This window comes from Montipora capricornis, chromosome 10 (assembly GCF_036669925.1).
Source record: "Montipora capricornis isolate CH-2021 chromosome 10, ASM3666992v2, whole genome shotgun sequence".
Lineage (NCBI taxonomy): Eukaryota > Metazoa > Cnidaria > Anthozoa > Scleractinia > Acroporidae > Montipora > Montipora capricornis.
In genome coordinates this window covers 9,071,782-9,084,281 of record NC_090892.1, presented here as the reverse complement: position 1 = coordinate 9,084,281, position 12,500 = coordinate 9,071,782, and the positions used below count along the sequence as shown (strand labels likewise).

Below are 12,500 nucleotides of genomic sequence, written 5' to 3'. Positions count from 1 at the left end.
AGGACATCGCAAATTGAAATAAACAATTAACGCAAATCAACAGGAGATTTGGTGAATGAAAGAGGAACAAAAAATAGTTGCTTCCCTTTTTGTAATGGGGGTGTAAAAGGTGCAAAGAGATTTCGCAACGCAAAAACGGAGCTCAAAATAGTCTAGGTCAACAGACTCCTGAACTCTGTCTTTTAATACAAAGAGCAACTTTTTTGTAAATAAAACTATGGTTGGGGTACAACATCAAAAGAGAATATAATCTGAATGCCACTTTTGTTTTGATCTACCGATCTAATATTTTGTCAACTGCTTTATACTTGATTTGATTAAAGTTACTTACTTTCCGCGTTCGAAATTGTTCTTGTTGTTTTCCAACTTCTTTTCTCCTGAATCACCTTGTTCGCCAAAAATGGTGATAAGGACATTTGCATCGGTCCCAGCTCCCCACTTATCCCCAGTGTATATGTGAACTGGATACTGGTAACCTGTAATAAAAGAAGGTTAATGTATTAGTATACCCCAAATGACAACCTCTCGTTGTCGCTGCTTCACGGACACACGTTTCATAAAAACCCCAATTAAGTATATATTTTCTGAAAGCTTAGGAATTGTAGATTTTGATTATTAGTTGACTTAAGGCAAGAAATAAAAACATTTCCTAAAATAGCAATCATTTTCCAAAAGTATGTAGTTTTACAAATTGAGTTCGTTTCCGGTCAGAATTCAACCGGAGAAAGCGAGCGAATTCGTTTTCTTCACACCTTGATCTAAAAAAACCTGTGTCGGGGAATTTTGATTAATTTCCTGGTTTGTTTTGTATACGCTGTTAAACTTTAAGTTTTTTATAAAACACACATTACCTTTGCTTAAATACTCAAAAAAAAAAAAAAAATTCCCCCACACCATTTTTTTGCCACATTATCGGGCAACATTTTTGCCACATTTCAGCGAAAAAGGATGAAAACTTGCTGTAAACGAACTGGAAACGTGCGCCTCATTCGATGAAATTTTAGTTTTGAGGAATAAAGCAAAATACACCTTAGGGCGTTTTGCGGTGTAGGAAGATTAGATCTCAAAACGTGTGAAAAGTAATTACCTGTTGATCGATAAACTGAAGGCTCTTCTTACAAAGACAATAGCAATTTATCTTGCTCAAAGTGTGAGCCTTTATCAATTGCGGCGAGGACGAAAAGCTCTTCGGCCCATACCTTATTAAATCCTTGAAGTTTTCCGTTTCGATGTCTTCTTCGCTTTTGAAAAAGGGCAAATCTTTTGCGTTTCTTTTTTGAAGACATCGATGGTATGGGTCGCACTTGGGAAAAGTTTTAATCTTTGCCGGCTAAAAAACCTCAAAAATTTGAAACCGAAACCGGAAAGGAAAACTTTTAGACAGAAACAGCGGGTCGCATTAGGGAGATAATTGTCAGTAACCAGATACCACGTCGTCTACCCATGTGCTTTTGAGAGACATGATATCAATCGCGGTCTAAAAAGAAACGAGTATACGTCCCGTGGAAGGAGTGCTCATAGTTATTACGGTGATTCTCCTTCTGTTCATTCAGCTTAACCTACAGTAACCTGCGATCAGGCGTACTTTTCCTTAGACATGGTGATACTTTTTAGCGCCCTGTCTCAAGAAAAGTACGCTTGATCGCAGGTTAAACCTACAGCAGTTTGTTGTCTTTCGCTTGATATACGAACGATGGGCAGAGGAATGTTTTACTGTTTTAACTGCGGCCATGATCAGCGAAAGACATCGACGTCGACGAAGGATAGCTCGATCACCATATGCCTGGTCAGTTCCCCGCCTGGTAGAGTCGTGGTTTGGTCTACTCTACTACGACATAACAGTTACCGGGGGAATTTTTTCGTCAGCAGCTTCGAGTCACAAGAACTTCATTTAACCGTATTTTAAACCGCGAACTTGAACTGAACTTCCCGCGCGTCTCGTTTTTCATGTTACACTGACAAGCGTTGACAGTTACTTTGCGAAAATCTGTCTGCCCCACCCAAGCACTACGGCGTATTTGATGTTTGCCGATTCGCAAAGTTTTTGCCGAAGCGAAAAACCTAGGGTCGCACTAGGCAAAGGCCCGCGATGACAGATTTTCACCGTAAAGTAAACAAATTCCGGCAAAGATTTGCCAAGTGCGATCTTCCACAACTTTGACAAACAAATCGATTACGCGTGACAGACTAATCGCACGATGCAAAGCAAAACATGCTACGCTTTTATCACGTGACTTTTAATGTTGACAGCTTCTCATTAGAGATAATTTATTCATAGAATCGTTTTTCCTTTATAACTCAGTTGTCTGGAAGAAACCTTTTTTCGCGGAACGTTTTGCAATTAAAAGAACTCGATGAGATGTACCTGGATTATGGATTATCTTGTAAAAATTGTAATGTTACACTCACTGTGGATGATGATGATGATGTTTGAAACATCAAAACATGTTCCATAAACTAAAAAGTGTGGTTCTACTTTTAAAAATATTATTTTTCTGGGATTTAATTAGTTGGACTTACAGTCCCTATGGCACTTATTTTTTTCCCGTTTTTAGCTTTTCTTTTAAATATCTATAGTGTCTGGAGTGTAGTACATCAAATAATTTTCCATCATAGTGTATCCACGCGTTTTAGCGAGCCATTGAAATATTTATACGCAAAAAAATTTGGCTGAGCCAGTTGGGCCCTGGTAACTAATGACGTCAAAGAAGGAACGTGGTCGTATCTCTTCAGAAAGAAATGTGCAAATGCGTAAGAATAGAAGTCTTGTTGAAAATCTAGAGCTTTTTTGGTAAGTCTTTATAGAAACGTCGGACAATAGTTACCCTTCGGTTGCCTTGAATGTTCTGACGATTCATCTTGGAATTTCATTCTTGACTTCTTTGACGTCATTAGTTACCAGGATCCAACTAGCTCGACCAAAAATCAAAGGCCCTCTAGGACGTGTGGATACACTATGAGGGAAAATGTTTTGAAGTTCTACACTCCAGACATATTCAAACGAATAGTTAAAAAACGGGAAAAAACAGAAGCGTCATAGGGGCTTAAATTAATTGGATTAAAGTTATCGCTCGAACAGTTTCAAAAAGCAAAGAAGCTGAGTTAAAGACAACCAAATCTGAAAATTTCACCTTTCGGAGAAGATCGAATGGATTGGTTTTGAAAGGTTTCCAGTAATCTCGCTACTGCGTTAGTTCCACTACTCTGCATAGTGATTGGTTTATTCAAGAGAAAATGAGGGGACAGAGAGGGAGGCTCAAGGCGTTGGCCGGGATATGTTATGTCCACGAAAGTTATTTTTAGACGAGCGGAAGTCTTTGTTCTAGCAAAAGTCTGTCTTCTGAGACGTCCGCATGCAGTCTTGCCTCGCTCTCAGGTTCTTAGTGAAAAGAGAAAATGATGGCGCACGTGGAAGGCTGATGAATATATATTTTCTTTCAAAAATCGGACCGAGGTTGGCCTGCACGCGGACGTCTCGGAAGACTTCCGCTTGTCTAAAAATAACTTTCGTGGACTTGACATATCCCAAGGGCTGGACCGGGAGCCTCCTTCTCTGTCCCCTCATTTTCTCTTGGTTTATTTAAAAGCCTCGCGTCACACCGCAGCCAATCGAAGGCGAAAACAAAATTTCGTACGCGAAAACAACATTTCGTACGCGATTTACAGCCGTTTTCCACCTCCTGCATGAATAAACTTTGCGCTGAAATCACTGAGTGAATTAAGTGGCCTGTGTCTACTGTGGTGAACCTAAGTGATCACTTCATTTTGATTGAACACCACTTAACTCAAAATCACTGTACATAATTAAATCCCTAACCTGATTCACGTCTGACATCTTCTATGATCAGTTCACTCGTCACAGTTTCCTTTCCCTCTAGCGACTCCTCGTTTTGACCTGAGTCGCCAATTTCATGTTCAGTTGTTTCGTAAGTTGTCACCAGAACTTTTTCTGTAAAAATTAAAACAGTTGAAAGAAATTTGGTTGTTATTATCCGTCTCAATTTTCAAGCTAGCACTTGTCTGCTTACAAGCGAATTGCGTGGGGAAACCTAGTTTGGGAATGCGTTTTTCGGTGATGAGCAAACAAGTCATTATTAAAGGGGTAGGGAATGATACCCATAGCTAATTACTGCTGGGTACCTTATGGGGACGTACGGAGAATCGAATCGGCAACTTCACACTCGAAATGAATTCATTTGGACAGTAACGTGATGCAACAGTGGAACACCAGTATTGCCATAGCAAATTTTCCACCAATAACAGATAGCTAGTTTGGCAAAGGTTCATTAATATGCTGTCTTTAAAAAAGTCTGATGCCGCAAGAACATGTCATTCTGGTCGATAGCTATTTTTCGGTTACTTCTTCAAAAGCAGAAAGCACGAGTGCGCTGTGATAACAAACTAATGGTAAAAATAAAATTTACGGGCTACGGACAATAGTGATCTGATGAACACTGATTGACCACTGCTTCCATCCAGCCCTCTCGCCTCTTTTTCTCTTCTCTTTAGGCAGAACAGAAACTTCATCGCAAACTAGAAATGCGTATACATGCCTAAGACGAATCCCCCTCCATCTTCTGACTGAAGGTCGGCAAGTTTCTCTGCAGGACGAAGAGTGTTATTAATTATTCATTCAGACATGCATAAGTGAATAAGGGTACTAAAAACATCCTTGAGCGACTACCAATTTAAGCACATTTAGAACTAAGCCCTGATTCAAACAGAAAAAAAGGTGGCAACCATAGAAATTCCGTGGTACAGCTAAGAACACGTTATCTTTAAAAAAATACGGTTTATGCTTATGGAGGAAAATGAAATAGGTCAAGCAGTTCCCTCAAAACACCTTTGCCGAGATTTGATAGAGAGTTTTGTCAACAAGATCAAATGAGGGGGTGTTTATTTATTTATTTATTTATTTATTTATTTATTTATTTATTTACTACCAATAACAAAGAGAAAAATACAAATGGTCGCATTGGCTAGTCGAGGCGGGAAGCGACAGAAAAAAAAGGTTGTCGTTACAGCTTGTCAAGTTTGAACAAAATAAAAGAGAGTAAAATAAAATTAAAAGTACCACAAAAATATTAATATAAGTTACAGTGCACCTAACTGCTAAAAATAATTTAGTCGTAAATAAAAAGCTTGTTTTCCAGAGCACTTCTTTTGGCGAACAAGATTTTGCCGATTTCATTGCATAAACCCTCGATTTTCTGCTGGATAATTATTTTGAACTGCGGAAAATCCCGCCAATAAAGAAGCCAATTTTGTTCAAGTCCAAGCACGGGAACAATTGGGGAGGATGGGACTAAACGTCAAAACGTTCCGTTTCTAGGTTACGGCTTACCGTTGATATTTAAAGGAGCTCCGTACAACTCAACTCGCAGACACGGCCAACAATACCAGTCCACAGGACAGAACTTGACAAAGCGGGTAACGACTTCATGTTCAAGATCTTTTCTTTTCACGCTCCAGTTATCTGTGTTCCCTGCAATGATCTGGAAAACATACACGAGAAATCTAAATCAACGTCTCTGAATTTTAACTAAAATCTGATCAGCATTGCGCGCTAAACCAGCGTTCGTTCATGATCAGTACTAGCTTGTGTTATTAAGGCTTACATGTAGCTGTATAGTTTACTCAAGTGGATACCCCTACAAGAATCATTCCTATCCAAAGTTCTGTTAGCTGTGTATACCCAGCAATGATACACAACGACTTATCATGTGATCACCACCGGCGGGGCGTGTTGAAGGGATTCTATTTTGAATAGTTAGTGCTTGGAACGAGTTATATTTCCGCCTTATATTGCTTCCTTCCGGCTAAAGGATATAATAATATTATTGCACCGAAATCTGGTGGGTCTACGAACGAGTTCTACGAGGACCGTAATTTACAAGGTCGATTGTTTCGGATTGCCTCCTTCTTCCACAATTCATTTCTCACTATCTATAGTCCTTCATATATTCCAAATACCACTGTTATGCAAAAGCTTATTGACTTTGCAAAACGCTACCTAAACCGTTTTTTTTGTGATTGTTAATACGTTCGTAAAGTCACGGTGCATTTTTTTGCGGAAAAAAAAACGCAGAAAATAGCCTCACGCTTTTAGTTCACTGCATAAATTGAAAAATTTTCGATTAAATGTACAATTGTCCTTGAAGTTTTGTTCCCTCGAATCCGACGTTATCATTAACAAGTGCTAATTGCATGATTCCCTATTTTAACCCCCTCAGGGCTAGCGTTGCCATGATTTCGGAATCCGGAAACTTTTCGTGTATACGTTTTGGGTGCCATACCATGACAGGGTTGCTTTCAAGGCAAACGCCATTTAATAATTTTGTTCGTTTTATCATTTTTGTTCACATAAAATCATTTCAAATAACCAGCTTTTCAAAATACACGGATCATAAGTTTACAAATTGTTTTTCGAGGCCCAACATTTTCGGGTCTTCGTCATTTACACCCGACTTTGTTCCCAGGGCCCTCTTCGTTTCTTCCGCCGTGAAAACCGAGACCCTGAAAGCAAGGCTGACTTGCATGTGCGTTACCGAGTTTCCGTTCTCCTCATACACTGTCCAGTTGACCCCATCTGTGGAACACTGCAGTTTGTAGCGCCTCACATAGTCCCTGTTACCACCGGGGTTGCCTTGAGTTGCAACGGCGCAAACCAAATGAAGACTTCCAAGGTCAATCTGCAACCACAAATAAAAAAAAGAAAACTTCCCATATTTTGTAGTGTGGATATTCCCCATAAAATTAAGCAAAGACGACAACGACAACAGGGAGTTTTAGCAACGACGACGGCGGGAACGGCAACGAGAACGTCATCTCAAAACATAAATTCGTGTTACTGCAATCACTTCGCGACTATTCCAAGCTTTTTAATAAGACAAAGGTGTGGTAGTCTCTCAGGAATGAAACAGCTACACGAGCGATTTTTTCCTCGCGCCGGTGATACGATTTTTTTTAAATTTGTCTCGTCACCTGCGCGCTAGCGTGGCTACACTTGTGGCAACACTTGGGGCAACTTTTGGCGACAAATTGAAAGCCGCGCGAATCGCATACTTCAAGAGACCTGGGCACTATAAACAAACATCCATCCTTCAAATTCATTGGCAAAATACTCTATAGTCGCGTGGCAAGCGCGGGCAAAAAGTTGCAGGGGCAACTATCTCTGGGATTTTGTCGCGACCGTCAACTTTGGTGACTTTTTTCTTGCGCTTTTTTCACCTGTCGTGTCGCCAGTTCAAGGGTGGCTACACGTGTGTTTTTTATCGCGCGTTGGCGACGCGACAAATTTTGAAAAAAACACATCAGCAGCGCAAGCAAAAAATCGCTTGTTAAAGGTCTGGCCAAACGCTCGCAACATCTTACAACATTGTTGCATGATGTTGCGACATGTGTTGAACGGGGTTGCCAAATGCACGCGATGCACGCAACATAAGCACGCCCGTTTTTCAGACGCGGACGGCAACCGGAAGTGCGCTGTTTTCCCTTTTAACTTGTCTTCACACAACCACATTTACATTGCTAAGCATCTTTTCTCCATTAGAGATGATTAGTATAAAAATCTGGGAGACACCACTGTCGTGGCACACGAAATGTTCTCTTCCGGTTGCCGTCCGCGTCCCAAAGAAGCGCGTGCTTAAGCTCCCTATTTTCATCATGTTCAACGCAACATGTCAATGTTCCTGTGCCCCAGGTCCCTGGCGGGCAAGAAGTGGACTTAACGCGCATGCCCTAGCGCAACAATGTTGCGTGGATTTGCGTGAACGTGGCCAAACGATTACAACATCATGCAACATCCAAAATGTTGTACGAAAAATTTGACCGTTTTCAAATTTGATCCAACATCACTCAGCATATTGCAACGTATCGATCGCAACAGGGTGGCCAAAAGTCTGCAACATATTGTGCCCGACAATGTTGCAAGATGTTGCGTTGAAATGTTGCGAGGGTTTGGCCAGGCCTTTATATTTTTAAGTGACGTTTTTGTTAACGTTGCCGTCGTCCTTGCATGCCCTGACCCAGTGACAAGAGTTGTGGGCCGGGATTCTCAAGCCAGTATAGGACCCTCGTGCTTCGCTCTTGGACCGTACATTCAGGAAGAAAAACCATCCGGAGCATCCTTTACTTTCACGGACTACATTCGCAGGAGCCATTTCATCAATAGAGGACTTTTTCCGTGTTTCCATAGCCTCATCTAAACACGAGGGGGAGCTGGGAGAATTAGAGACAGTTATGCAAACCCGAGACGCAGTCGCAGTGTTTAGATGAGGCTATGGAAACAAGGAAAAAAGGCCTCTATTAAGTTTATAACATATTTCTCAAAGATAATTCGACAAATGAAGGAAAATGCTGGTTTTTTCACTTCTTGATTGAAACAGATTTTCTTGATACACGCTCGTATTTCCTACCAGCCAATCAAAACGCGCGTCTGACAACACATAACCAATCAAAATTCGTGTGATATCACAACCAATGAGAGTGCGCGTACTATGGTAATTATTTTATAAATAATTTTCTTTGTAATGCGTGATTTTAATTACTGCTCGAACCTTGACAAATGAGAGGGGTCCCGTGGTTTCTGTATTTCTTGGAGGGCAAGTATCTTTGAATGTGACTCGGCGAAATGATTAAACTTACTTGTAAGAAACAGTCTTCGGCTTTGCCTGCACACCAAGAAAATGGTCCATTCAAGCGGGCTAAATGAGGCGGAGCGGGGCCAGCGGACGAGGACGCTGTTATGTTTTCATCTGGGATATTCCAGTTCTCTACTCCAAGTGCCTCGCCTCCTGTAAAGTAATCAGTTTTAAGACAACCGATAAGATTGGCTCAAAATCAAACTCACCCTTGTGCACATCGTTCCCCACCCCCCTCCCCCCCCCCCCCATCTTTTGTTTCAAGTTTTGATTATGTAATCCTGTTTCATTTCAAGTTCTGGACTGCTGACGAGGAGTTAACATTGCTTTGGGCGAAGATCATCTATAGATTTGATGGAAAAAATCTTTACAATCCACACGAGCTAATAAGGTTGCACCAGTTTATGCTGAAAATTCAACATAGCGACACGGGAATAACCATTTAGGACAGCGTAATCCCGGAAATAAGGCAGACACGCCTGTGAAATGAGGGTGGGGGGGGGGGGAAGATGTTATTTTCACTTGCTCGTGAAAGCGCTTGTAAGAGACTCCAACATTCCGGATGGCACAACTCCCCCCAACTGAATTCTGGGAAGTATATATTAGGCAATAAATATATCTATTGTTAGCCGGCTGGATGGTTAATATTGTAAAAACTACACCACCACTGCTAATTTTAAAATCTTTCAAGAGAGAGCTGGATCGAGGATGACGTCACAGAGGAGGAAATGCGTATGTGCGCGGCTGAATTATATGCAAAACGGGAGTTTCGCCTTTCAGACTTTTTAACTCGTGTTTTGCATATATAGTAAGCTGCATCTATACGCTGAAATTTTAAGCTAATGAGTAACTGACGTCACTTTCGCCTAGATCCAACCCTCTGAGGTCCAATCGGTCAGTTTTGAACGTGACTAATGGCGGAACGTGAAATACAAACTTACACTCAAAGCAAGAGTCAAAGGAAGTGATTTTTTTTTTATCATAGTAGCAATTAAATCATTTATTTATTCATTTGCACCCCTTAATTCCTAATTCCTATTCCTAATAGCTCTAATTCCGTCTGCTTGCGCTCATTGAAAAAAAAAAATAATAAAATAATATATGTATATATCAAGTTTTGAAAACAAACTTTCATTTCCGTTTATAGTGGTTCGTCAAGAGAAGTGACAGTCTTTTTTCCGAGATATAATTTATTCCTCTTACCCCTAGGAACTGATCCCGTGTAGCGGACACGGGATTCGGGACTCTAAGATCTTTGACGACAACGTAGACGAAAACGTCGCCTGCAAATATATAACTTTGCACCATCGTAAGTCTTTCAAGATTTTTCAGCCAATAATATATTATTGTTTTGTGGCGTTATCGTTGCCGTTGCTGTGGTCCTCGTCGTTTCTTAACCTCCCTAAAAAAATATCTTTCTGATGTTAGCAGTGTTCGTTTTTGCTTCGTGTTTGCTAATTGTTGCATTTACCGCACATCCAGTTATGTTAAAAAATACTCCGCAGGTGGTCTAAACCGCAGATATCATTGTTTTCGGTTTGCAAAGCAAAAATTGAACATGGAGTTCAATACACTGAGTGCTTTCATTACTACTTTTAATTTACGCGATCTAAAAGCATAAAAAAAAGAGTCGATTTTGTCAGTACATAAATTCTCGTGGGCTCTTATGAACTACGGTCGATACTTATCTCGATAATGAGTCACCATTAATTTAGAAAGTTTAAAAGAAAGGTTTCAACCGTTGATGATTTTAAAATTCCCTAAATATTCAGGACTCAGATCAGCAGAGACCGATGGCCAACGCCACGAATGTTCCTTCCAGACGTTTCTCCTGAAAGCGAGTTCCTGTTCACGGAAATTTGAATTTTAAATGTGGAATACAGTTCATTGGCCTTTTTATACTAGAGACGCATAATCCGTCCAGACGAATTATGCGTCTCTCATGTTATCCGTCTAGTGTAAAGACGGGACGAACTATATGAGACGCATAATCTTGGGCAAGCGTTTTTTCTGCGGCTGTAAAATTCGGTTGGTATGAAGACGGGCACAAGACGCGTAATTCGTCTGGACGAACTATCCACTTTAGTGGGTCTTCGAAGACGAACTAAACTGGATACTTCGTCCAGACGCATAATAAGTCTTGTGCCCGTCTTTATACCAGACGAATTTAACAGACCCAGAAAAAATATTTGCCCAAGTTCGTCCCAGACGAATAATGCGTCTCTAGTATAAAAACAGCCTTTAAAGTTACTCACTCAAGGAAAAATACATCCGGGCTAGAGTCAAAAAATTGAAGCAAACTTGAAATTCCTTGAACGAGTACATGCAAAAACACAAACAGCGGGGAAAAGTTTATTTTTGTACAAAAAGTTCCAAATTATGTTTCCGAGTATTTTTCGATTGGTTTGAGAAAACTTAACTGCGGTACAAATGTCTCGGAAATTCATTTTTGTCTGTCAATAATTTTGCTTAAGGAAATAGGACCGATTGCAACGAAGAGAACATTAAAGCATCGCTTCAGTAAACAACTGCCTTTTGAAAAAGAAGGATTTTAATTTTTCTGTAGGAAAGTCTGCATAAAAAATATCTTCATGGTTCAGTGAATATTTTGCTAAACGTAGCTAAACATATAGGAAGAAAATTTCTATCACAAAAAAAATCGTTTTAATTAATAAACGGTGAGTTGGAAAAATTACAAGCGCTATCATTTTCACCTGCTTATAAGATGAGCTCAGAACAATTTTTTTTGCTTTTTTATTGAAAATAGAAAACTATGTGCGGTAGAAACTATCAAAAGAAAGCTCTACACTTATAGACTTCGCACCTGGAACTGTTGATATGGTAAAAGAAGTCGAGCTCTCAACAACAGTACTCATGGCTTCACTGCGGCTGAAAAGAAAGAAATACATCACCATTAGTGACGTGCAGACAATGACAGTTAATTTCTTAAAATACAAAGAAAGTAAAAGAATAAAATAACATGTACAGAGCTTTCCACTGGTTGGTTTTTCATAATTCGAAGAAATTATCGACTGGCATTATTCAAACCTTTCGAAGCTGGTTGATTCTTCATGCAGTAAGTTGGCCAAATGCCGAACGTGTTTGAAATTGGTTTGCAGTATACACCATAATATTCTTCCCCGCAGCAAGAAAACGTTGACGTACAGCTGTAATTATTTCCTTATTGTTTTGAATCAAACAAAAAACACATGCTTACGAGTCGACGCCCAGAAGTAAAATAGCGTTCAAAGCAATCACCTCAGAAACTGTCAAGATTAAATTCAACTTCAAATAAACTTTGATAGATCAAGACAACTTCATACACTTCGCTGATCTTGTGATAACAATTGTCGTAAAATGGAATCGCGTTAGTCTACATCACATACCTTAATATTTTGACCTAAGCAGACACAATTGAACGATAATAGCAGAGCGTTGAAAAGCTGCATAATTGTTCTGTAGGCAGTCGGAACCTTATAGTCCGTAAGTTCATTTAGTAGCTATAAATATTCATTTGGATAATTATATCTTATTTGAATGGTAAGTCGGAGATAAATAAAGGCTTTCTTGCTCTCTCGAGTATTTTACGTCATAACCCCTATGTCCTTGATAGGATAGCAGCATAATTCAATATCCGACAGCAAACTGCGCGCGTTTAACTTTCGATAACCGACAGCGTGACCTTTGCTATAAGTCCCAAACGATTCCGCGCAATTGCTGTGTACTTGTATGAGTGAAAAAAATTGAGCAGTTTTATTATTTTCACGAATGACGTGTGAATTCCTCAGTGGCTGTCTCTTTGGGTGTTTTTGTGCGTGCTAGATACACGCTTAAATGAACAATTATAATGCTTTCGAT

General features: G+C 40.0%; 1 protein-coding gene across 2 annotated transcripts in view; it reads right to left on the bottom strand.

The window, feature by feature from the left end:
* Window positions 1–12,500, bottom strand: part of LOC138019099 (uncharacterized) — a 48,694-nt gene that overhangs the window by 35,606 nt on the left and 588 nt on the right. For both annotated transcript variants that reach the window (XM_068865771.1, XM_068865772.1), the window contains exons 2-8: window positions 11,467–11,531; window positions 8,647–8,795; window positions 6,549–6,692; window positions 5,345–5,495; window positions 4,554–4,601; window positions 3,818–3,949; window positions 332–476 (exon numbers count right to left, since the gene is read on the bottom strand). In XM_068865771.1, coding sequence (XP_068721872.1) covers window positions 332–476; window positions 3,818–3,949; window positions 4,554–4,601; window positions 5,345–5,495; window positions 6,549–6,692; window positions 8,647–8,795; window positions 11,467–11,518 — 821 coding nt within the window. In that variant the 5' untranslated portion in view covers window positions 11,519–11,531. The remainder of the gene's footprint in view (window positions 1–331; window positions 477–3,817; window positions 3,950–4,553; window positions 4,602–5,344; window positions 5,496–6,548; window positions 6,693–8,646; window positions 8,796–11,466; window positions 11,532–12,500) is intronic.